Raw genomic sequence first — 27,352 nt, 5'->3', positions numbered from 1 at the left:
CTGCCCGGGGGGTGGGGGCAAGTGGGGCAGTTTGCCTCTGGGTCCCATAGGGGCCCCCATGAGAATATAGTATTCTATAATATTGCAACTTTTTTATGGAAGGGGCCCCCGAAATTGCTTTGCCCCAGGCCCCCTGAATCCTCTGGGCAGCCCTGGTACTACATAGTGCTGTCACATTCTCAGACAAACAGCTTGAGAATCAATTTCTCACCCCGAGTTCTCTTGAACTGATTCCTGAACTGCTCATCTACTGTGTTCCAAATCACAGACCATCACTAATTAATCATATTGCTCTATTTCTCAATACAGTTCAGATTGCCAGAAACACTGTACTCATGTATTGGTAAGAAAACTCTAGAGTAAATACAGAAAAAAATTTCCACTTGATTTATTTTCATAATAAACCAATTAAAATACAAAAGACAAAGAACCCAGGTTCAGTAGGGTTCTGTCATTTAAAAATCTGTCTTTAAATACAAATTCACTCTGTAATATGAATACATATAACATTAGACCTCTAAACATAATGATCTTATTTGTATCTATCAAAAATTGCTCTATGGAAACAAATTAGCTGAAAAACTTTTTTGTGAAATTAAATGTACATTATTTACAATTGAAAAAGGAACTCATAAAAGTATTAATCTCAGAACACTTGCATAAATTGTATACATTTCACTTTCCCCCCTACAAAATAATCTGAAATAGAAAGCAAGATTGTTTAACTTCATAGCCACAAAATAGTATGAAATAATTGCACCTGTAGCAATGCCACTAGTTTCTGTAATTAAGTATATTTGACGTGTGTATATAAAAATATAGATCTGGCACTGTCCATTATTGGTATATGTAAATGCTTTATGTATTCTCATAATGGGAGTGTATTTTTATTTTGCACACCCAAATGACTGTGCTGCAAAAATGCAACAGGAGGAAGCTTGGTTGCCACTGTCCATTATTCAAAGTAAAATTTGACATAGTTCGTTGGTACGGAATAGGTATTTGGTAAACTTGATAAGATTCACACACATGGAATGAAAATGCTGTTCTGTAGAAAGTAACGGTTGTTTCAAAAGTTAAATGACACATTTGCAGATTAAACAGAAAATATTATATGGTATTGCAATGTAAATTAGCAAGACTGAAAATGCATAATATGTAAGAAATTTGGAACATTTGGCAAAAAAAATCAAGAAAAAGTCTTCATAGTATAAAATGCATGTTCCTTCATGCTTGTGTTTTGAAAAATGAGTACTATATAATTTTATGTTTTTATAACATTTAGCAATTAACAGAAAATCAAAACTCATTCTAATGCATGACTTCTAACAATTAACTGTAGAAATTAAGTAGCTTTGTAACATCTGCTTCAGAATCAAATCATATATATATATACACACATACACACACACACACAACTGTAAAGGTCCCATCACATTTATGAAAATAATCATCCACAGGGATTTTTTTTCTTTATTAATATAAATTGGATTCCAACTGTTCACTTTCCTGTTTCACTTGCATGTTAGATGGGAATCCATTTGAATTGGATACCACCATCACAAAAGGCTGCTGCTGGAACCTCTGCTCTGACTGCTCAGTATCATCTTTTGTGTCCTCTTCTACCTCCTCTTTCATCATTTCTTGTACAACAGTCTGTTTAGTTTCTGGTGCTTTGATAACTGAAGTGATCACTGTGCCAGGTGGATGAGCAACCATCTGTGAACTGTTAGGTGAAAAAGTTACCACAGGAGTAGTAGCACTGAAGGATGAAGATGAAGCCATATTGACTGTTCCATTGCAAATGGTCTGCACATTGCTGGTGAGAACCTGTTGAACTTGGGCTGGGCTAAAGACAATAGATGAAGAGGAGGAGACTGGCTTCTGAGACTGCAGCATGACATTTTCTTTAAGTACTGTCATTGGCTGCGAAGTAGGAATGGCTTGGAGAATAAATTTTTGGGATGTTGTTGCTGATGCTGGATCTGTGCTGGCTATCACTGTTGTAAGAGGCACTGTCTGGAGTGTTACAGTATGCAACTGCTGGTTTCCAGGTGAAACAACCACTGGAACTTGGGCTGGGGTCTGTAAAGTCCTATTAAGATTAGAAAACAGGAAAATGTTAGAATGTTCCCTGATCTATTGCTGAATGAGCGTTTTGCAACACAGGCTACTTAAATTACTAATTTGGAGGAGAAAGGCAAGGGGGGGGCTACTGTCCTTCCAGCCACAGAAAACTGGACTTGATTCTGGTTGAAATCCATCAGCACCTACCTTCTCTCCACGTACTTGTTTTCCTACAGTAAGTAAAATAAACTTAAATCCATAAAAAATGTGAACTTAACTGATGCTACAGCTGTTGGGGCCAGCAATGTGGGAGCAGCTGCCACTACTGTATTCTTTGCCAGTAAAGGGAGTTCTACTCACTTGTTCTCCATTCAGCAGCAAAGAAAGTGAGCGAGTATCTACAATGGCCCTTGTTGAACCCTCTCAACTCAATCACTCTGTGTCAGGCTTAGGTGGCTGAGCCCAGAAGATTCCCTGGGCAAGGCCTGCTTTGTCTCCAGCCTCAGGCACTTCCACCCCTCCACATATCCTTCTCTCCTTTGAGGGAGGGAAGCAGTGCCAGTGGCTCCTTCCCTATGGACTTGCCTACACACTTCTTTTTTAAACCTTTACCGTTTGTGCAGAAAACCACAAAATGATGCATCTTGGAAGAAACATTTGGGGATGCACCCTCAATAGCATTCACAAAGTGAAAATATCTACAGTTCATTGCCAGCTAACTCAAGGTAAAAACTCTAATGTGACCAACATTCAAGAGCCCCCAGCACCTCCATGGAGATGAGGGATGTGGCACTGCAATTGGAACAGCTCAGAGGAAAGGCGCTGGCACATGCAATCAGGAAAAGACTTAAAATCTGATGGAGGGGAAGGCACTGAGGCAGCTATTACCACCCAAAGAGACTAATCCTGGGGGAATTCTGCACATCTGCGAACACGCAGAATTCCTCTGTCTCACATAATTTTGTATTTTCCTGCATTAAAAACATTTTGCCTAAGAAGTGCTGCAGTTTTTGCTTTTGCTTCTGGTGGGCAAAAGGCAGAATGGCAGCACTTCTTAGGCAAAATGTATTTTATATGGGAAAATACAAAATTCTATGCCCAGTCCTGCAGAAGTCCCCAAGGAGTAGAAGTTCATAGAACCCTACCTGCAGAGCCAGGTTAGGACAGAGTGGGGCACACAGGGCTGTTGGGTGTGTGTGTGTGTGTGTGTGTGTGTGTGTGTGTGTCACAGACTGGGGTTCAGAATGGCTAGTGGGGGTGGGGGCAGATGGGCATGGGCTCAGGAGCTAGTGGGTGACAGCATTGAGCCTGGGGAGGGGATCTGCAGAGACCCACAGGGATGGGGAGTGTAGGGACAGGGGCAGACGTGCCTGACTGAATGGGAGAGGCTTGGGGTCAGTCAGGGTCTGCATGAGGGAGGCGTCCCAACTACCTAACAATCCCTGCCCCCAAAAAAACCTTCTCCCACCCACACCCAACACCCTCCAGGTTCACTCCTAGGCTCCTTCCCTCTCCCTCAGCTTGTCCATTACCCCTGACTCCCCCAAGTCTTTGCATTGCTTCTGACATGTGCAGGAAATACAGTTCTGTATTGTAATTAAAATGAATTACACAAAGTTCTGTATTAATATGCCTACTAAGGAATCTCTTTGTCAAAAAATAAATTACCAGAATCTTTGTTCTTTTGGGGGCTGTACTGTTAACAGATGTACTTGCTGACAGATATTTTGAAATAAATCATCAAAATAATTGAACTGGCATGATTATTTTGTGATATTTTGACCCAAAAATGCAGAATTTTCAAATGTTGTGTGCAGAATTTTTATTTTTTTAGCACAGAATTCCCTCAGGGGTAGGAGACCCCACTGGGATGGAAGGTTAAGGTGGCTACTGCAGCTTTGAAGAGCTACTGCTGAAGTTAACATGTGAGCTCCAAAACATCCAATCTGTGGCCATAAATGCAAAGTAATGCATATTGAAAAATATAATCCCAACTATATATATAAAATGATGGGGTCTAAATTAGTTGTTACTACTCAGGAAAGAGATCTTGGAGTCATTGTGGATAGTTCTCTGAAAACATCCACTCAATGTGCAGTGGCAGTCAAAAAAGCAAACAAAATGTTGGGAATCATTAAGAAAGAAATAGATAAGACAACAGAAAATATCATATTGCCTCTATATCAATCCGTGGTATGCCCACATCTTGAATACTGCGTGCACATGTTGTCGCCCCATCTCAAAAAAGATATATTGGAATTGGAAAAGCTTTAGAAAAGAGCAACAAAAATGATCAGGGGTATGGAACGGCTTCCATATGAGGAGAGATTAGTAAGACTTGGACTTTTCAGGTTGGAAAAGAGATGACTAAGGCGAGATATGATTGAGGTCTATAAAATCATGACTGATGTGGGGAAAATAAATAAGGAAGTGTTATTTACTCCTTCTCATAACACAACATAACACAAGGGGTCACAAATGAAATTAATAGGCAGCAGGTTTAAAACAAACAAAAGGAAGTATTTCTTCACACAACGCACAGTCAAACTGTGGAACTCCTTGCCAGAGGATGTTGTGAAGGCCTAGACTGTAACAGGGTTCAAAAAAGAACTAGATTAAGATAATGGAGAATAGGTCCATCAATGGCTATTAGCCAGGATGTGCAGTGATGGTGTCCCTAGCCTCTGTTTGCCAGGAGGTGGGAATATGAGACAGGGGATGGACCACTTGATGATTACCTGCTCTGTTCATTCCCTTTGGGGCACCTGGCATTGGTCACTGTCAGAAGACAGGATACTGGGCTAGATGGATCTTCGGTCTGACCCAATATTCCCATTCTGATGGTCTTATACACCATACCAGCTCTTCTCTGAAGCTACAACTATATTCTCCAGAATTTCAGCTTTCATTTAAAATAAAAAAGTACGTCTAGTTGTTATGGTTGCAAAGAAAAATTCAAAAATGACAATGTTACCCAAGCAAAAATAAGACCACAGAGAGCCTGGAACAGTATCTTTGAGAGGAATGAACTACTCTGTTCATCTCAATGAGATGTTAACTTCAACACGCAGCAATGCTAATTTAAATGCTAATGTTGTTAAATTACATTCCTCAAGAAACAAGGAGGGTCACATATCTGCACTGCGAGTAACACCTCATTTTGACACCACAAGTGGGTGGTCCTTGGGAGCAGGGCTGGCATCCTGGCACCAGCATTCCAAGATGCTGCTTGGGGCGGCAATCTGCAAGGGGTGGCAGTCCCTGTGTTTTCGCCACCCCAAGCAGCGCGCCAAATTGCCGCCGCGGGCGGCAGGGGCAGTCCGTGTGCCCTTAGGGCGGCAGACACGTTTCCGTGGTGGCAGCAATTTGGCGGCAGCTTCTATGTTTAGCTGTCCACGGCGGCTTCAGCTAAACATAGAAGCTGCCCCCAAATTGCCGCCGCAGTGGAAACGCGCCTGCCGCCCTAAGGGCACATGGACTGCCCCCTGCTGTCTGGCGGCAATTCGGTGCGCTGCTTGGCGAGGCAAAAACTGTACAGCCAGCCCTGCTTGGGAGATACCATGACTTAGCGCAGGGATCAGCAACCTTTGGTACGTGGCCCATCAGGGAAATAAGCTGGCGGGCCGGGACAGTTTGTTTACCTGCATCTGCAGGTTCAGCCGATTGCAGCTCCCACTGGCCGCGGTTTGCCGTTTCAGGCCAATGGGGGCTGCGGGAAGTGGCGGCCAGCACATTCCTGGAAGGGTGATCAAGTCAGGATAATGAGCAGTAACAGAGTGGGGAGAGGAATGAATGACAGTGAATTGGGGGTGTGTCTGACTAAGGCACAAAAGGGAGAAAGAACCACACTGCAAAAGTCTCATTGCTTAATGCCCTTCTGGAGTGCTCAGCTATTACAGTAATGAGGACACTGTGAGAACCTGAAGAGAAAGATGGAATGTGGGATGCTGGGAGAAAGGAAGCCAACCAAGTAGTGAGTGAGGTAAGTGTGTGTGCTCATGCACAGTGTGTGTTGTATGGAACTGCATTTGTTGATGTTTACAGTAAAGATGGGCAAGTAGATTTTCTTTAACAAGGCTGATTTAGACACAAGTCTACCAGCCCAGACTAAAAATTTATTTGCCCACCCTTACTGCAAATAGTACTGAAAAGATACCGACATTTTACTCATTCAACAAACCCTATCTTCCAAACTACTCAGCCAAAACCCAGGCAGCTAGAATTTTTCTTGGCTGCTCTGTTTTCTCTTATGTTTTGCTCTGTTAATAATTTTACCATTGCTACTATACTTCTTGTGCTACTGCACAAGTCTGTGAGTGGTACACTATCAAGAGTCTTTCAGAAGCTACTACTTTTAAAAAACAAGACTATTGAGCAATACTGGCTAAGAGGAAATACTGCTGAAAAAATACAGATTCTGATTATTACTGAGGAAAAGATGAGACATGTTCCATACCTCGTTTCAGCCTGCTGGCAGGGAAATGATAAAAATCCATTCATTGGTTCATTGGGTGGGGTTATAATCTAGTGTTGTGCAACATCACAGTCACTCATCTGGAGATGAAGAGTGCTGTTGCAAACACTAGCTGACAGGTGACAGAAACATTTATTCATAGTGATTCATTTGTGAAACTTCTAAAACGCAAAGAAGGGGATGAAAATCTTGAAGCTACAAGCCAAGGTAAGCAGTGTTTAACAATATAGTTAGCAAATTAAATAATGCAAGATAAAGAAAAACAGAGAGTGAGAGGAACTGAGGAGAAATCATTCCCTAGCATAAAAGTTACTCAACATACAGATGTAGGAACAGATAGTTTAAGAAGGAAAAGATGAAATTTCCCCAGATTTCCTCCACTCATCCAACTGATTGATACAATGTAAATCCAGGAGAGCTAGGGAGGGGGGATGCACATGACATGCAATTTAGAGCCAACTTCAGATGCCAGAGTTAAGATAGATTCACTGGAGTAAATCCACTTGTACAAGTCATATCTAATGTGAAAATCTTGTTGGCATGCAGTGCATCCCACACCAGTGCCTCTAATAGACTGGCCTAAGACCTCACACATCCCTAGTGATCACCAGACGCCTGCACACACAGCCAGACACACTGGAGCTGCTGATCTGCTTAGGTACACAGGTGATGGTGGGGGAAAGGGTCACTGGATACCTTTATACTGGACCTTAACATCCCCTCCTCCAAAGGAAGGTCAGAACCTTCCCCTTTCTTGTCTAGCACCTTGCCTAAGGTCATGTATTAAGTAAATGGTAGAGCCATAAGGCTTGTCAATGGGGGCTGCGGGAAGCGGCGGCCAGCACATCCCTCGGCCCGCGCCGCTTCCTGCAGCCCCCATTGGCCTGGAGCAGCGAACCGCAGCCAGTGGGAGCCGCGATCGGCTGAATGTGCGGACGCGGCAGGTTAACAAACCGGCCCGGCCCGCCAGGGCTGCATGCCAAAAGTTGCCGATCCCTGCTATAGTACCTGCTAACATGACCAGAAGAACTGTCCTGGAAAGAAAGGTAACTACATAAATTCAAACTGCTTCTGCACAACCAAAGACTCAGGTACCTCCCACTGCAAACAGCTCTGATCCTTCTTGCAGGAGAAATTAAAGCAAACAGCAAAACAGTCTGAGACGGTCTTTTCCCACCTGCAGGAAAATCAAGTGAGAGTTGAAAGCTATGATCATAGCACCCTTCCTAATGCATTTATGATTGGGCCAAATGCCATCAAGAAAAATATTTGGTATCACCAGCAAAAAGAATTTATGACCTTTTTGGTGAAAGCCTGCAGAGATCACATCAGCCTATTGTTGACCAATTCCTCAATAAGGGATTTTCTCTGTCACCTTTAAACATGAGACATAGTCCAGTGTACTCATAAAACAAACAAAAACCACCTGACACAGCCACTCTTTGCAACTAATAATCTGTCACCTACCTTTAATCTCTCTTTTTTGAGGAGCATTATATCAGTGGCTATTTGATCACCAGTATTTTAGACTCCTAGCTAGGTTTCCATTTGGAATAGGTCAGAGACATCACTGATTAAACTGATGGAGGATTTCCTTAGGCCACAGGCGCCAAAACCCACTGGCAGCCAAGCACCCCACTCCAGCTCACCTCTGCCTCTGCCTTCCCCCAAGCGCACCATCCCCACGTCTCCTCCCAGCACTTGCGTAACAAGCTGTGGGAGGGAGTGGGGAGGCAGGGAAGAGGCAGGGCTGGGGTGGGGATTTGGGGAAGGGGTTGGAATGGGGTGGTGTCAGGGGCGGCGGGGGGGCATGAACACCCCCTGGCACCAGGAGAAGTTGGCGCCTATACCTTAGGCCACGAACAGAAGCAAAGTACCTATGGTCTAAATCATATTAAACTGGCATTGTTCATTTCTTCTCAGATGTCCGAGAGGGCCCTGATGGATAGCTGCTTCTCTTCCCTGAGGACACTCACCTGTCACCACTCTTATTCAACATTCATGTGAGAACGAAAGGCGCTGATGTGAAATGCTATGGTCTACGACGACCTCAGTGTGCTGATTACACCCAGGTCTGCAGCTCTTTCATATTCATCATAGACAGGGTTGTTTTCCAGCTGGCTTAGCATTTGAAAGAAACAGGAACATGTATGGAAAGCAGCTGGCTCATGCTAAATCTGGGTAAGACAGTGCCAGGTTCTTCATTGCCCTCACTTTGGATAGTCGTTTACACCTGAGCAAAGTGAGTATGAAGCAGGTTCAAAATGCTACCAAATCAGATTGGTAGCATTTTACGCACTTTGCACAAGTATAAGTGACTACACATGGTACAATAAGCAAGATGAGGGAAGTATTTTGATGAATTCTCCTCCTCTGTAGGTAAGTCTACAACAGGCAAATCTGCACCTGTTTTTCAGCATCACTATAACTGCACTCATGCTACCAGTGGTTAAGCTGTACTATAGACAGGCCACAGGCATTTTAATCACCATGTCATTTTATAATTAAAAAGGCCTACAAAATTTGGCTAGTGTAGATATTTGAAAGGTTCCTGTCCTCTTCAGGTCCAGGCAGTGCACTGTCTTGGGGTCCTGTTGAATTAATCATTGCTCCTGAACACCTTGAAATAGTGGCTAAAAACAACATCTTTCATCTTTGGCTAGCAGGAAACTGTGCCCTTATTTCTAGAATGAGGACCTAGCCATGGTGATTGTGACTCAGTGAATTCTCGATGCCAACTGGCAGAGGGATATGGGGTGCATAAGATTTTACAGGGATCCCCTGGGTTGGATATGTGCATAATAATTCACAAAAGGGTGGCATGTGTGGTCTGAGAGCCAGTAGCCCACTGGTCATCATGGTGAAACTTATGTAGAGATAATATTTAAGGGGTTATGTATCTAAACTGAAAATTATATTACTAAGGCAGGCAACAGGTTCCTTTCAGGAAGGGGGTGGCAAGACATATCGCCCTGTCTCATCACTGTGTGCCCCACAATGCAGGGTTGTGGGACACATGCTGAGTCAGATGCTGATTAAAAGATTGCGAAATCTACAAGAAAGCAGTATACAGGAAAAAAAACAATTGTCGGGGGAATCCAGCTTATGAATAACGACAATGGATTGTTTTGATATATCTGGGGGTACAGACACCCTGGATCTTTTGCTGAGGAGGCAAGCTGACAGCACGATTTTCCTCATGAATGGAAGATCACAGCCAAGCCTGTAAAACACTGGAATAACTCTGGGTGATCATTTCTCTTCTAGAAGTTTTGGAATGGGTGTTATGACTTTTATATGTAACCATTTCTTTCCAATACTTCTACTTGCTATCACTTAAATCTTTATACTTTGTTAAATAAACATTTAGTTGTTTTCTCTATAAATATCTCTCTCAGTGCTGTGTGTCAAGAAAAGTGGTGATGTGATGTGGAACTGGTAAGCTGGGGTGTGCTGCTTTTTTGGAAGCAGCGAATCTGTGAGCAATGCGATTGTCCAGTGGAGCAGACACTGGACTCTCCAGGGAGACCCCCATAGGCCTTGAGGTTTGGGGTGTGCCTATTGCTAACCTGTACAGTGACAATGGGGCTTGCAAGGCCTAGAGCAGGGGTCGGCAACCTCAGGCACACGGCTCGCCAGAGTAAGTACCCTGGCGGGCCAGGCCAGTTTGTTTACCTGCCGCGTCGGCAGGTTCAGCCGATCACGGCTCCCACTGGCCGTGGTTCGCCGTCCCAGGCCAATGCGGGAAGCGGCGCGGATGAGGGATGTGTTGGCCGCGGCTTCCTGCCGCCCCCATTGGCCTGGGACGGCGAACCGTGGCCAGTGGGAGCTGCAATCAGCCGAACCTGCCAACGCAGCAGGTAAACAAACTGGCCCGGCCCGCCAGGGTGCTTACCCTGGCGAGCCGAGTGCCAGAGGTTGCCAACCTCTGCTCTAGGGCATCATTCTATGCTGTTGCTAGTTTATTACTGAACACTAATGTAACAAAAAGAAGCTATAAATGATGGAGAATGTGAAGTTGATATAGTCTGCCTTGCAGCTGGTGCAGTCATTTACACCTATGCAACGTGGGTGCAGGGGTGCTGGAACAATTTTTATAGTGGGGGTGCTGAGAGCCATTGAACCAAACTGTAAACCCTGTATATAACGGAAACCACTTCAGACTAGGAAGTGCAGCAGCACCCTGAGTACCAGCACCAATGCGCAGGTGTAGAATGCTACCAAATCTGAATTTTTAACTCATTTACACATTTTATACCCATTTTCTACTGGTACAAACAACTATATTGCCTTACACCTTTGGAAGAATTAGGCCCTATGTTAGGTCATGACAGAAGAACTGCAATCTTGTCCCTGGAAAGTACTGTCCTCACCTGGGGAAAAAACTGACTAGCTACAGCCATGTTTAAAAAAGGACTGTCAGGCACAAATCTGGTTTGACAATAGTTTTCAAACACGATTGTAGCTAATATAACTACAGCGTCAAACGTAAGCAGTTTTGTTTTCTTAAAATAAACCCATTAGCAGAAACCCTGCATGCTACAGACTACCCCTCAGAAGGCAGCTGGAAAACGTTAAAGAGGCAACTAATTTAAACCTTAAAAAAGGAAAAACTTTTCTACACAACAGATAGATAAGCACATGGAACTCTTGCCACAAGATATTACTAAAGCTAGGTGCTTAGCAGGATACTAAAGAGCATGAGGCATTTATATGGATAACACAATCCAAAGTTGTATTAGACAGGATAAAGAAATTAAAAAGAATAGAAACCCTCATGCTTCAAGGTATAGGCCAACCACTAAATGGTAAGCTCAGAAAAACTTCCACAGGGTAGGTTGTGTCCATTATGGGGTTCCTTGTACCTTCCTCTTACTGCCTGCTGTATGTGGCATGACACTAGACTATCTGGAACACTGATCTGATCCTTTATGGAGGTTCCTACAAGGCAATCGTGAGTGTGGGTATAAACTGATATAGCTATAAATGTATCTGAAAAAAACTGTTTTGAACCTTACTAGAGAGAGACCCTAAATTGTACATTTCCGAAAAAAATTAAGTGTCGTTTTCAACCTCATCAAAACTCCCAAGACTGCCCTGGTAAAACTTTACAAGGACACTTAGTTATTTGAATTTGGACCTGAGATATATCCTAGACCAGGGGTGTCCAAACTGCGGCCCGCGGGTCAGTTTTTTTATTGGCCGGCGCGGCTCCGTTGAGCTCGCCCGCCATGCTGCGGCGGGTCGTCCACGGGGCCCGGAACCTGCCCGCCATGCTGCCTGCTCAAGGGAGGCTCAGCGGGGCGGACGGAGCGGACGCAGACATGCCGCAGGCATGCAGCGCTCGTCCCGGCGGCTCGTGGACCTGCCCTGCGGGCATGAGGCGGCCAGCGGCTCAGCGGCGGCCGGACGAAGACGCGGCCGCGGCCATGCGGCCGCCCCAGTCGGCCTCGCGGCCCGGCCCACCCTTTGTGTGGTGTCGCCTTTTTTTATTTTTTTTTCCTTTGGCCCTCCCCCAAAAAACTTTGGACACCCCTGTCCTAGACCAATTGTAACCAGCCTGGAACATCCAATGAATTTGTATGGCTCATCAGTAAGGCTGCGGGTTTGTCACGGAGATCACTGAAGTCATGGATTCTGAGACTTTCTGGATTCTCCATGACTTCTGCAGAGGCTGGTGCACTTGGCCCAGGAGCTGTCTGAGCAGTTCGGGGAGCACCTGGGCCAATCGCACTGGCCGCTGCTGGGGCAGTCTCGGGACACTGCACTCCCCCCCCCACCCCCAACAGCAGGAGTTTGGGTGTGGGAGAGGGCAGGGGGCTGGGATAGGGGGTTCGGGCAGGAGACGGGGTGAGGGCTCCAGGCAGCGCTTACGTCAGGGGCTCTCCAGAAGCGGTGATATCTCCCTCCCTCTGCTCCTAGGCAGAGGTATGACCAGACAGCTCTGCATGCTGCCTCCGCCCACAGGCACCGCCCCTGCAGCTCCTATTGGCCACAGTTCCTGGCCAATGGCAGCTGTGGGCCAGCGCTGGGGGTGGAGGCAGCGCGCAGAGTTCCTTGGCCATGCCTCCACCTTGGAGCTGAGGGAGGGGGATGTCACCGCTTCTGGGGAGGCATGGAGCCAGGTAGGGAGCCTGAGCCAGCCCCGCCAACGCTCCTTCCCCCCACCTCCGCCCAAGCACCAGCTGGGGTCCCAGACCCCTCCTCACCACTAATGGGGGTCCTGCAGCACCCCTGGGCCACCTCCCCCGCAGCACCCATGGCCCCCAGCTCCCACCCCCCCAAGATTTAGTTAGGGGTATATAGTACAAGTCACGGACAGGTCATGGGTCATGAATTTTTGTTGATTGCCTGTGACCTGTCCATGACTTTTACCAGGGCCGCCCCGGGTGGGGGGGGCGGAGGCAAGTGGGGCAATTTGCCCCAGGCCCCATAGGGGCTCCGCGAGCCACTCCGGATTTTTGGCAGTGGGTCCTTCAGTGCAGCCGAAGACTTGGAGCGAGTGACGGACCCGCCGCGGAAGTGCTGCCAAAGCCTCAGAGCGCCACCCGGTGAGGACAAGTGCCGCAAGTGGCGGGGGGGGGGGGGAGCTGCAATTGGCGGCACTTAGGCTGCTCTACCGCCGCCACTTCATTCTTTGGCGGAAATTCGGCGGCGGGTCCTTCCCTCCGAGAGGGACCTGCCGCTGAATTGCCGCCGAAGACCCGGCCCTGCCCCAGGCCCCCTGAATCCTCTGGGCGGCCCTGACTTTTACTAAAAATACCTGTGACTAAAACGTAGCCTTACTCATCAGCCCCTCAATTTATAGCTTACCTAGTCTACCATTGTCAGATGGCAGTTTTTAAAATGTATTTCTAGTGTTGATCTACCAAGCACCTCTGCAACTATAATACTTGCTTTTTTTTGGTTATCAATTACTAAACCTTATACAATTAATTATGTATTATATTGACTAGACCAGAACATTTTTCTCTTTAATCTATCTGAGTGTCTTGGATTTGTCATTATATCTAGCAAAGCGTAAACACAGATTCCACAGAAATGTTTCTACATTATGCTTAAAAAATAAAAATAAAAACAGCTGCCCATCACTGTAATATAGGAGTCTAAGACAGTGTTTAAGAGCTCTGTTATTTCATTTGAGCTTCATGCTAGCGTTACTGCTACTTCCTCCTTTTCTCCTTTAAAACTACTGCCCACAGTCCGGTTGTGAAATATTTTAAACACAACAGGATGTTGAAATAGCAACATGCAGTTTTGCAACTTTTGGCTGCATTATTGTCTTTGCTTCCCTGCCTTCCTGATTAAATCTTGCAGATTGTTCAGGAAGTTTTTGCTAGGTAACCCTGAAGTGGCTCAGTATGGGTATCTATCTTTCTTACTCTACAAATCGCTGTACTGTTTCCCTATTAAAGTTTCATAGCATTGTTCTCCTGACTTAGGTGTCACTGCATGACCTCGATCATTTATTTCTTCATGAGCTTCCTCTGTATTATCTGAGTCACTTTTTGAGAGTGATGAATAATTAAATCCTTAGTTATCTCTGAAGTCATATTGTTATACAGCACTTAAGGGCTTTGCAGTTAGGCTTTAAAGCTCTTTGGTGTATGAAGGAATATTAAAAACACAGAGCACTAAGAGAGACTAACTTTAAATTGTCTCTCACTTTTATGCTAAATGTTAGTGTTTAATTCACTACACTGTAATTCAAAACTTTATCTTATTTGACATAAGTACACTTCCCTCAGAAGTTGCTTTGTCTTGTGGAAAACAAGCAGCCATCTACTTTTTTTTAAATCTACTTTCCTCTACTTTCTTTTTTAAATCCTGCCAAATTCTTCATCATTACATTTATCTAAACTTCTGGATCAGATGTACCTTTTCTCTCCCTTAAGTGCATTTTGAAATGGTCCTAACATATGAGCTTCACAGAAATTAAGAATGAAAAAGAGTGTTAAAATGGACAGCATCAACTTGAAAATCATAATTCTATTTTTATTCACTAATTTTAAAGATAACTTATTAATATAACTGACATATTAGAGAAAAATGTTTTTTGGGTTTGTTTACTTTGTTCATTTGACAACCCTTTGGACATAGTTTCACTGATTGCTGTTTCCGCTACATAGTCCATTCGCTAGTGAATTTCCCCTGATTTATGTGAGTTTTTCATATAGCAACATGTGAGAGAAAACATTTTATAATTACATTTCTTTTAGAACAACAATTAGCAGAGAGATTATGGGGCAGGTGTAATACCTAAAACTACTTTTATCCCGAACAAACAATAAGTAACATATAATTATTTTTCTGGTTTGAGACTATAGTCGTGGCCTGCCACTTCATATATACGTATCCGGAAAATCCCCAGTTTTCTGACTATCCTATGTATCCCCTTAAAACTTCTTATTCCTTATTCCTCCTTTTAGATCAGTGGTGATTTCATTATTGTTTGCCTTTAAAAAAAATCCTTCTCTTAGCACAGAGAGATGAAAGAATAAAATCTTCTTGAAACAGAAATGGAATTCTGATTAGATTAATGTTACTGATTTAAATTTGTCAGAGTTCCATGCTTCAGTCGCAGAGAATCATGTGGGTCTACTCATGCAAATCAGAATTTGATAAGATGCTTCTGAATAATGTTTTTAAGGGGGAGAGAAGAAAAAAAGAGGGGGAAATAGCACTAGTGTCATTTAATGGTAAAATGTGGACTAAAGTGCTGGGGATGTTTCATATCTAATTTTAAACCAGAAAAAAAAATACACACCCAACTCAGTGTTGTTCTTTTAAAGTAAGTAAGACGGTTCCTCCCTTGCAGCTCCAGAATTACAAGATAATTTCAGTGGGGTATAGCTCTAAGTGATTGTTCTTGAGGCATCTCTAGTCAATACACCACCAGTGACTTGAAGGTGCAAAACAGTAACATAAAGGTACTTGATCAGTGTCTAACTTACGAGTTAAGGGCTGCACTGAAATGTGACTGTGTCTCCCAACATTAGTATACAGGTACAAAAGTCTTAGGAGGCCATACTGATAGCTATCTTTTATAAACAGAAGAGGAATGGAGGCATACTGGCTGCTGTTCCAACAATGACAGTGGGTTGCCACTTTAGTGCTTTGCCCTGTTATTATCTATGTTAATAGGTAGAATACAAAAAAAAGAGGAAAGCGATGACACACTACAATTTATAAGGGGATGGGTATATCAAGAATGAAATTAAATCCCAAGAAAATTCTTTTTAAAAAGCATTAATGTAAAACACACATTATCTGGGTCAATGTTGAAAATACTGTCATTCACAGAGTAAAAGCAGAATTCATAAAGATACCAGTGGCACAGGAACCAAATAAACAGAAATCAGTGTTGTCAAGAATGTTAACATTTTGCTGCTTTCTTCTCAAAGTCCTAAAGATTCTTTGCATTGTAATGCTGCAGAATTAAGATTTGCAATTTTCTTCCCTTTCCTAAATATAGTGTCTTAGCAGAGTACCCATTTTACAATGTAACAGAAAAACCAGACCAATGTATTGATCATTCACACTGTGTTCACATCACAATAACTGAATTAAGAGGAGAGCAATGTGGCAAAATAGAAAACAGCCACATTGGATAGTGAAAATGTTCATAAATCACCTTCCTTTACATTTTCTTACCTTATGTTTTGAACAGAGGAATGTAATGTTTCATCCTGCATGTTACTAGTTACAGTTGCATGTCCTTCTGTGATGGATTGCACTGGCTGCATTACATGAACTGTCCGAAAAAGCTGAGTTGGATGTATTGGCTGGGCAGATTGCATTGTCCTCAAAACATCAGATGTAAAACCAGGTATCTGCTGTTGTACAACTTCCACAGGCTCCTTAAGTTTAGTAGACTTAGAGTTCCCTGTTGTTTTTAGAACTGTGGTGGATCCTCCTCTTGTTCCTGTGTTAGATGCTCTAGATCTGCCTGATTGGTTTCTATTAGTCACAGTTGTTGACAATAAAGAGGAATCTGAAGACTCGGTACTGGGACTCGGATCCTCATCATCTATGTAGATAAGATCTTTTGGCATTTCTTTAAACTGATACACCAAGCGCTGACCTTCTACTTTAGCCAGTATACCTCTTTGGTAATAGTATCTGTTCAAAGCAGGCACATACATCAACAAGTTATATATCATAATTCGCTATGAAAAAAGACAAATCATCATCAGCAATGAAGTGGAGGGGTTTTTGTTTATAAATCTAAATAACAATCACTGACTGCTGACATTTCCTGTTACCCTTCTTTATGCTCAAGGATGGAGACATATTGTATATCACTCACAGCAACTTGCACTTCATGATACCAATATTACTATTTGTTTTATCGCAATGCCTAGTGTTAAATGACACTTTGATAATCCTGGTAAAATGGCAATATCTTGACTCAAGTCTCCCATCTTTGTAAAATATTCAAATTCTTTCTTTACTAAATAAAGCGCATAATATAAAGAATATATAAAGAGCTATATTACCTATCACTACAGGGTTCTTGTAGAGCAAAGGGGAGAGGATAGGGAAACATTACTGTCCATTGTGTTTACAAATTGAGTTACAATAAAGGTACAAAAAGTCAGAGGGTTGAGGGGGAAGAGAGGAGAGTGCTTTAAGCAAAATTATTATTATTATTACAGTAGTCGTTAGAATGCCCAAACAATAGGGAATATGTTTAGAAATTAGGCTTGCATCCATCTATGGTTGTGCAATTGCTCACCTAATTTGCACAAACTTTTCTGTATGAGCAAGTTTCGAGTTTGCACAGGTACTCACTCATATATGATTAGATGCTTTTCTAGTCATATATATATGCAAATTGGGGAAGTATGCACAGACCTGAATTCTGCCGGGGTGGAACACCCTCATATCTTGGATTTGAAACTGGGTCATTTGGCACATATTAAGGTTAATACAATTAATAATTTGATGGCCACCTTTAAGTTTAATTTACGGGAGTTTGTTGTAAAGGCTTGTCACTCAGACTTTTCAGTCTCCTGAAACTGTGTGTGCTTGGTCTTGAAGAAGTATTGGCTACTCAAATCTTCCTACATTATTAAGTACTGTGGGAGATATATCAGTTAACAGTAATACTTTGGTTAACTGACCACGAAAATGATTGTATTGAATTTAGAACACACTACTAGTTTTCCAATAGCTTTTACAACAGAAGTGAAGGTGCTTCATTTGTAATGGGCGTCACTAATTTTTTTAGGTTAGGGATGATCTACCTCTATTTCTTTAAATGTGCAAAGCATTAAAACCACACTCCACGCAAGTTGTACAGCTTACTATATATAAATCAGATATTTTGCTTCTTCAGTAAAGTTGCATTCATTTAAAATAATCAATCCAATATTATCCATATTAAAGAAGTGTAAAAAAATCCGGACCCAATCCAAAAGAAAGCTCTGAGTTTGCAGGATTTCTACAGAATTACATATACTTTCACGTAAGCACTTTGTAAAACCCACAAAACAAATTTCTGCCAATAAAACAAGTTTCACAGATTTGTAATTGGACAGCAGTGTATATCCTAATCTTTTTTAATCTTCTACTGTATAATTTGCTCTGTATAAACTTCAAATTAAGCGTTTAACTTTTAAGATTTCTGTAGCGTTCCCCCCCATTTCTTCCCCCCCCTCAAAAAAACCCCAACAGCTTCATATTTCAAAAACTAGAGCTCATCTTAGGAAAAAGCCCTTCACAGTTGTTAAACAGATTACAACAAGCTTTCAATACATGAAAATGCTGTGACAAAAATAATCAACTATTAAAAACTCACATACCTGAGAGCTCTGCCCATTGTTTCATAATTCATATCAGGTTTGTTTTTGTGCTTTCCCCACAATCTGGACACAGCCTTGGAATCTACCAGTTTAAAAATGCCCTTTTCTCTTTGAGTCCATTTGATATATTTGGGACACGTAGCTTTGTCCTGGAGCAGTGCTAAAAGAAACTCCCAAAGATAAATTGTATTTCCTAAAATAAAAAAATAAAGCCTTTCAGGAGATATAAACTCCCCAAATGCAGTTATATTGATTTCTTAACTTTTATTTAAGTCACAAATACAACAAAGCTCCAGGAACTGAGTGCCTGTTACTTTCTGAACAGACTGTAATTTCAGGTTGAGAATTCCTATATGTGACTATCCTTCCATTCCAACTGAATTATTTCTTAACAGAACATTATTATTTTGCCATCTTTGGCACTGAATCAGCAAAGAGCTCAAGTCCAGCCCTGTTCAGCAAAGCAGTTAAATATACACTAAAGTACCACTATAGTGACTGGGAATTAAGCAGGTGCTTAAGTACTTTGCTGAACTGGGGCACGCAAGATGATTCTTCACAGGTTCAAGATATCCTTACTTTAATGTTTTAACAATTACATATAATATGTGCAGTAAATAATAGCTTATACCATGCCAAACAAGAAAGCAACTGAAGCATATTAGGATCCATTGGCAATAACAGGACGATTCTGCTGCACAGTTTACTATAAAATAAAATGATTCATGCTATCAAATTATATTCTGTTAGGTGTTGGTTTTGATTTTATTAATGGGGGGGAGGGAGAGTTGGGATAGCACAGGAGGGAGTACCAGGGAACTTTCTCTGACACCTCTCTTCTGGTGGCTTCATTTTTTTCTTAAACAAGGGAACTGCTCTTCCTGCCACCCATGTGTAAGCATTGATCATCTTATGCAGATTTAGAAACAGACAAATGGAAAATGTTTCCAAATATCAGCTGTTGAAGCAACAGCATCCCAGGAAACACTACTACAATGCAAAACATCCCTCTAGACTTGACCTGAAACAGAGCAGCGCTTGTTGGGGGTTGAAGATCTCCCAAGATCCCATTAATAAGCTGAAGAATGGATTATTCCTCCCAGGAACTGAGTATCTTCCAAAGGGATTTCCTGCACTCCTCCCCCCTCTCCCTGCTTTAAAAGAAGATGGCAACCATGTCTTCTGAACATGTGGAAACACACAATTTATTTTTGCATACTGAGAAAGCTGGTAGGCTTCATTCTTATGTGACGCAGATTCAGTTTTCAATTTAAAACACTGAAGACAAACATTCTACTCAAACCATCACACTTACCCTTTCCATCTTTGTTTTTCTTTTTCACTGATATGTTTGGAGTTGTCGTAGGGGATTCAGGACGAGAAGATTTGGACTTTTTCCCTGAAATGAAACCACTATTATGTAAATTTCAACATAAAAATGTGATCTGGAAAAGAACATTAACTCATTAAATAGCTCCATTTTTTTTTATATTCCTCCCCATCTCAGCACTTACATTTCTTCTTAATGGCCCATTCCTGTAAAACAAGGGTCATCAGTCTCTGGCACACGGCTCGCCAGGGGCTGGGCCAGTTTGTTTACCTGCCACGTCGGCAGGTTCGGATGACGGCGGCTCCCACTGGTCGCAGTTTGCCATCCTAGGCCAATGGGGGTAGCGGGAAGCAGTGCGGACGAGGGATGTGCTGGCCGTGGCTTCCCACCACCCACATTGGCCTGGGACAGCGAACCAATGGTAGCCGTAATCGGCCAAACCTGCCGACATGGCAGATAAACAAACTGGCCCGGCCCGCTAGGGTGCTTACCCTGGCGAGCCGCGTGCCAGAGGTTGCCGACCCCTGCTGTAAAGTACTGAGCACTCTCAATGCTCATTGACGCTAACAGATGTTGAGGGAACTCCGCATAGCACTAGTCAATTTAACTGTTCTTGCTTCAAAGATTTTACCTATTTTTCAAAAGCTAGATACATGAACTATATACTTCTGCTTTGAAATCTGTATTTTTTTGTCCATTTTAGGACACCTAAAGGCAATTAACAGTAGTTTATTCATCTTTTTAACTATATTTTTTAAATTAAAAGGCTAGATAAAATACACAGGACAGTCTTGTCTAGCTAGCATCGAAACTTAATTTAGAGACAAAACAAGATTCTTTAGCTCTTTAATATATGAGAAGAAAGCTCCATTGATAGCAGTGGTCTGCACTGCCATGTGAGGGAAACATTCATTTTTAATCCTAAATTCTCACACATTTGGCATGCAGTGGCTAGAAATACTAAAAAAAGGGGGCAGAAGCAGCTCCCTTTTATTGCCCAGCAGTGCCATCTCCAGCCAAACAGGGAGTGACATAAATAGGTTCTGAAAAGCATCACATCCTTTTTTAGCCAGAAAGATGGTGGCTGTGTTTCAAGGCCCCGATGAAGAGTGGGAGGGAGGGAGGGATTAGTTAAAGCTCCTGACAAGAATGAAGAGCATTCCTTTGGAAAAATGAGAGATCAGCTATTCGAGTAGGGTCAAAAATGAAACTCTCACATATGTATTTCTTAACAAAATCCAGAATCTGTTTCTCTATTGCTCCCCATTCATTTAGATGTCAGATTTTATAGCATTGTATTTTGGTCCTGAACCCTCAAGACTGAGTTTTCTGGCAAATACTAGGCTAGTCAGGTTTCCTACTTACCCCCTTGGGCACTTTGGCAATGTCTAGGCACAATGAGGATTTTATTTTACATATTATCTCTACTCTGCTGAGAAGCAACATAGTCCAGTGGATGAAGTACTGACTTGGCACTCAGAAAATCATGGTTCTGTTCCCAGTTCTACTACTGACAACATGCATGACCTTGGGCAAGTCATTTCATGGTCCTTCTATTTACCCTCTGACCCTTTCCCAAAGAGTTTGTCTTTCGTGTGTAGCATGCAAGCAATGCACCTGCACAGTGCCTAGCACAACAGGGCTCCATTCTTGGTTTGGCCTCTAAGTGCTACCATAATACAAATAATAAAATAACTCTATTACAGAGTCAAGATTTTCTCATTGTGAGGAATTTTCATATTACTTTGTGATTAAACCTACTCACTTCTGGACTGACCTGTCAGTTTCATAGTAACAGAGCAATATCTTCAGGGTTCAAAAGCTCTGCAATTCAGCAAATGTTGCTCACTGAGATTTTGTAGGAGCTGAGGAACTATGAGTTTTAGTCCATGAAATAAAACCTCATCCTTTACTGGTTGGCGAAAGCCAGCTCAGCCTTCTGTTGGCCTGAAATGTCAATATCCCCTTTGGCAGCATGGGTAGGCAGGATACCAGCTGGGGTTTTTTTGGAAGGCACTGCAAGGCCTCTGCTCAGGCAGCCATCTTTTGACACTGACAATCTTGCTAAGTATCTATATTTGCATGACCTTCACTCTGGAAAAATCTTTGTTGAAACAACTGTGGTTAGCAACTCTGGCAATATTTGTTTTCTTCCCCCAGTCACTTAGGATTCAGGGCTGGGTATGGGGCAGAAACTGTACTGATCATGTTGCCAAGGATGTCATCATAGCTATCAACAAAGATAACTCTTTCGGTCATGGGTTCTTGACCTTGGGGGTCACAACCACCCTTCATTTCTTTATGGCTAGATGTGGGGGAGGGGTGAAGTCCTAAAATATTTCTGTTGGTACATGCGATCAGTATATGACAAAGGTTGAGACCCATTGTTTTGGATCTTTAATTTAACTGGCCATGAGGGATTGCTGAAATGTCAGTGGGCTCTACCAGGGTTAGATGGAGCCATCTTGCATAGCTCAGCTATTTTTGTGCAAGACGTCCTATAAGATTGCTTTGAGTGAATGTTCTTCTGCCCTGACGGCTCGGTCAGATGGGGTGCTGAAGGATTCCATCTTGTGTCCTCGCCTGTACGAAATGTATGCAAGCACATTGAGAAGGAGAGTGAGGAGACAGACTGCAGTGCCTTTAGTAAACTGAGAAGGCCAGCTCCACATCAACATTGGTCTGATGTTGCCAGGAATTAATTAAATGGGGCTTAAGTGAGAACTAGGTGGCTGAGGTTCAGTCTAGTCAAGACTGAGGTAATGTTTGGTAGTTTAATGAAACAACCAGAAAAGCTGACCGTACCGTATCATAGCATTTCTGATCGAGGGAAAATCTAAAATTTGTTTAAACAGGTTAGCAATTTAGGGGGTCTCAGATCCTTGGTTGCTCTAAGAGTTGTAGCCAAGAGTGCGCCCTGCTGTGTCATGCCCTGTTGCCTGCATCTACTGATGGCAGGAAGGCTGTGGCCTTGAATTTTGGAAACAAATCATGCTGCTAAAATAATCCATGCCTGTCTCCCCTCAAGCCTAGACTATTGCAAGGCATTCTACTTGGACGTGACTATATCACGAGACCATCTGGAAACTGAACTTACTATAGGACACGTGTCCTTGCTTACTGAATGATATATCACATAGAGCACATAACACTGGTACTCTGTAATCTGGCCAGGTGGAGTTTAAGATGTTGGTTTTAACCTATAAAGTACTGGTTTTCTGAACCACATTACTCTGAAATTGATGTCTGACATCATCAACATTGCAATCAGTGAAGACACTCAAGCCACCATTCCCCTGGGCAGTTTCCTAATGCAGCCTCTGCTTTAGAGCATTTCCCCCTCTAGTTCAACAGTCTGAATTTGTAACTCTTCAAGGTATACTACAAAGCTTCATCTGATGTTGGGTAATTGATATTACTGTGTTTTTGTATAGGCTGTTCAGGATGTATGTGTTATTTTTATTTTTGTAACTCTATTTTAACAGCTATACAAGCACCTAGATCCAGCAAAATAATAAGACATTTAAAACAAAACAAAATTAAACTACAGATTCCATTCAATAATTTTTAACAACAGATAGCCCAATGAAGCATGCTGCTTTTCCCCATTTAGATGCTTATTTAGCTGGACAGATAGCTTACAGAGTCTGCTAAGCAGATTGCTATCTACTGCAAACCATGTTGTGATAAATACCAGAGCACAGACACAAAAATACACAACTATCGGAAATTGAGACTATTATAACAGTTGTGACAATCAGGCTTTCACAAAGAAGAAAGACAACTTAGCTCTTTTCTCATGTTCTTAACAGAAACATTCTTCAAGCCAAACAATTCTCCAATAGCTTCCAGCAAAGAGTGCAGGATATATTTTAATCTAATGCTAAATAAAACAGAGTACTTTTTTCAAACCTGTCTTAAGTAAATGAACTAAGTTAATAGTATAATGCTTGAGGTACCGCAGAAGCAACTAGTAGAACACTTAAATGACAAAAGGCCTTACAATTTACAGTGTGGTTCTGCTTTGAAGAGTGACTTTATAAAGATGGCATAGCAAAGTTTCATGTTTTGTGCAGCATATGATCTATCTCAACTACTATTAGAATCTGAGCACATTTGCTCAGTTTACAGGTGTCCTGGAGCCACAGGGTCTGGTCTATAATCCAGCCTGTTACCAGTCTCCTGAAAGTGACCTCTGTAGTATATCAGGCCCTAAGGAGTCACACAGTTTCACAGGGGCAGGCCTGTGGCCTTCATGACTCCCAGACTGGGCCTTTGGCACCCACAATTCCAGTCTCTTTCCGTGGAGCCCTGTAGTGAATCCGGCCAACCAAAAGTCCTATGGAAGGTTTTACTATACCCCTTCAGGACGCAATGCTCTCAGTGAGTACTTACAGTGACACAGGCGACCTTTTCAAAACAAGGTAACCATTTATTACTATGGCACAATGAATCTGAAAGTTGTTAGATTAGCACAGAGAGGCAGAAGTTAACCCATAGTCCATCCTGGTCAAACCAGTGCCACAATCAGACAGCCAATCTTTGATGTACTTGATCTCTGTCTCTTTCTGTCTCTTTCCTTTGTCTTCCCTGGTCCAACCTCCTGAGCCCACCCTTCTTCCAGTCACCTGACACTTTGTTCTCCAGCTCAGTTCTCAAGTCCTGCCTGCTGGCAAGTGTTTGTTCAGTTGTTGGGACATCATCTCTGTCTTGCTGGATTTGAGTCAGTCTGAGCCAGCTCTTTCATGACTGTATTAATTCCCCCCAGACAGCAAGGCCACACACATACACACACCTCCAGTGCTGTTCCAGAAGCAGTGTCAACCCTTTTGCATCCACTGAGTAGCAATGCAATATACAAAGGGAAACTAGGCATGCCTAGGCTTCACACACACACACACAAAAAATACTACAGAAAATTTTCACTTTGTCACAAGTAAAAAGTGCTTTTCCTGAACAGCTAGCTGAGTAAGCTTAGTTTATGTTGCCTTGATGACTATATGTAGCTCCTATTAATATTAATCAGCTGCTGTATATACACAAGAAGAAAACATAACTCTAAGCATTTTCTATTCCAAAGTCACATATCCTGTGAACGTCTTACCTTTCTTCTTCTTAGGCTGCTCAAGTTCTGGAGTGTCTGATGATTCAGCATAGGAGTCTTGAACTTGATGAACCTCTACAACCTCAGGGATCCCATCAAGTGTGACAGATACATGGGTAACAGGAGCAACAATAATTTCATCTTCAGATGTACCAAACATATTTGCTTAGGGGGGAAAAAAAAGATGACATCGTCAATGCTTTTTACAGAATTAAATGCACTTTTAAAAAACACTTCCAATTATAAGGAAAAATTTCAATAGGTCAAAGTACAGCCATAATAATGTACATAAAATGTATTATTATAATTAAGGTCATCACAGCAGAAAAGGTCAGCCCACAAATGAACAAGCCTGTTCATGAGGTTTGTACATGAGCACACATCATAACACAGTGCAGAATAATTTAATACTTGCAACAGAAACTAAGGTTGTGATCACAACAGAACATGACATTTTCATTCATATCTAAGGTAACCTGCATTCATTCAGTTACTTTGCCAGTGTGAAATACAATACCCAATAACGAGATAAACTGTAACATTTCAGCACAATATTACATTTAAATCCTCACACACACACATCCTATTTTACTTCCCTTTCTTTCATAACCTCCAATGTCCAACTCCGACACTGATTAGCCTATCCTTATGTGATTCCCTAAGCTGGCATGTTGCATGTTAAAGCTACCAACAAAGCCAGCAAGTTTCATCTACCCACACCCTTTTATATTATTTTTATACATATAGGAAAATCCACAATATATTGAGTTTTTTCAAATTTTTCTTCTAAACATGTCACATATACATTTGATTTACTACTGTTCAACTCACTTATTCTTTTTTCATCCAACATAGGACCAGGGGAGTCCATATTGAGAAGTGCCTCAGCAGCTTCAATAGTTTCCATGGTTTCATCTCCATTATGACAAGATGCTTCAACTGAAAGCAAGACAAAACAAATCATTTGTAACAAGGTGAAGCCTGGTCTGAAGCTTTACTGGTATTTGTTTTTTTTTAAAACCAGTACGTCATATCCACATTTAGCTAATGTCCCTTGTAAATAGTGCGTACCACCTTTGGTGAGAAAATACACATTAAAAGTATCTTCATATAGTTAAAGAACTACACTTTAAAAAAAAAGGTTTTTTTTTTTTATAAACTATGGTATATTCTACCCCAGCTTTGTCTCTACTGTCTTCACCCACTGATGAAGTATGTGCAATAAGTACTCCCCTGGCTATAAGCTCTGAAAAGAACTAGAGCAGTGGTTTTCAAACTTTTTTTCTGGCGACCCAGTTGAAGAAAATTGTTGATGCCCGTGACCCAACGGAGCTGGGGATGAAGGGTTTGGGGTGTGGGAGGGGGCTCTGGGCTGGGGCAGGGGTACTGGAGGGGCCCAGAACTCTGGGGTGGGGGTGCAAGCTCTAGGGTGGGCCCAAGAATGAGGGGTTTGGTGTGCAGGAAGGGGCTCTGGGTTTGGGGGGGCTCAGGACTGGGGATTAGGGTGGTGGGGGTGGGGTGCTAAGGCGACTCCCAGTCGGCAGCACAGCAGGGGTGCTAAGGCAGGCTTCCTACCTGTCCTGGCACCACGGACCTCACCCACAGGCACACACACCCCCAGCTCCCATTGGCCAGGAACCGGCCAATGGGAGTGTGGAGCCACTGCTTGGGGTGGGGGAAGCACATGAAGATACGTGCCCCCCCTGTCTAGGAGCCGGACCTGCTGCTGGCCGTTTCTGGGGCGCAGCGCAGTGTCAGAACAGGTAGGGACTAGCCTTCCTTAGCCGGGAAGCACCACCAATGGGACTTTTAATGGCCTGGTCGTCGGTGCTGACCAGAGCCGCCGCGACCCGTGCCTTCCATTCCACGACTCAGTACTGGGTTGCGACCTGCAATTTGAAAACCACTGAACTATAGCACATAGTGTATTCTGCACCATAAACTTAAAAAACTGCCAACTTCTTTCTCTGGTGGACCAAAGGGAGCAAATTCCAGAATAAAAAAAACACTGCCAAGATGCCATGTGGTTCAGGGTGCAATCCAGACCAGTGAGAGGCTGTGCCGCCACTTGTCCTCCAATCCTGAGTGTCTTAATGCTTTGCTGCTGTAGCTCTCAGCCTAGGATGCTCACAACCATACAGGTCACACTGTGAAGTGTCTGTGTGCTAGACAGCCCCGGTTCAGCAGCTCTGACCCCAGCAGTCTGTCTACAGCCCCACATAGACTTCTACCAGCCTTAGGCCTGGTCTACACTACGCGTTTATACCGAATTTAGCAGTGTTAAACCGATTTAACCCTGCACCTGTCCACACAACGAAGCCCTTTATATCAATATAAAGGGCTCTTTAAACCGATTTCTGTACTCCTCCCCGACGAGGGGAGTAGTGCTGAAATCGGTATTGCCATGTCGGATTAGGGTTAGTGTGGCCGCAATTCGACAGTATTGGCCTCCGGGCGGTTTCCCACAGTGCATCATTGTGACCACTCTGGAAAGCCATCTGAACTCGGATGCACTGGCCAGGTAGACAGGAAAAGCCCCGCGAACTTTTGAATTTCATTTCCTGTTTGCC

The 27,352-nt window shown here is 42.8% G+C and overlaps 1 protein-coding gene across 6 annotated transcripts in view; it reads right to left on the bottom strand.

Annotated features, from left to right (window-relative positions):
* Nucleotides 1–364: 364 nt before the first annotated feature.
* The window catches only part of ELF1 (E74 like ETS transcription factor 1), a 148,935-nt gene continuing 121,947 nt past the window's right edge, over nt 365–27,352 (bottom strand). For 5 of the 6 annotated variants that reach the window (XM_039530340.1, XM_039530366.1, XM_039530339.1 and 2 more), the window contains exons 4-9: nt 25,614–25,721; nt 24,783–24,947; nt 19,664–19,747; nt 18,349–18,541; nt 16,196–16,663; nt 365–2,095 (exon numbers count right to left, since the gene is read on the bottom strand). In XM_039530340.1, coding sequence (XP_039386274.1) covers nt 1,477–2,095; nt 16,196–16,663; nt 18,349–18,541; nt 19,664–19,747; nt 24,783–24,947; nt 25,614–25,721 — 1,637 coding nt within the window. In that variant the 3' untranslated portion in view covers nt 365–1,476. Of the gene's footprint in view, nt 2,096–7,636; nt 7,719–16,195; nt 16,664–18,348; nt 18,542–19,663; nt 19,748–24,782; nt 24,948–25,613; nt 25,722–27,352 lie in introns of all 6 variants that reach the window. The other variant, XM_039530372.1, reaches the window with a different exon arrangement.

The sequence above is a fragment of the Mauremys reevesii genome, linkage group 1 (genome assembly GCF_016161935.1).
Source record: "Mauremys reevesii isolate NIE-2019 linkage group 1, ASM1616193v1, whole genome shotgun sequence".
Taxonomy (NCBI): Eukaryota; Metazoa; Chordata; order Testudines; family Geoemydidae; genus Mauremys; species Mauremys reevesii.
This window is presented reverse-complemented; position numbering and strand designations above follow the sequence as displayed.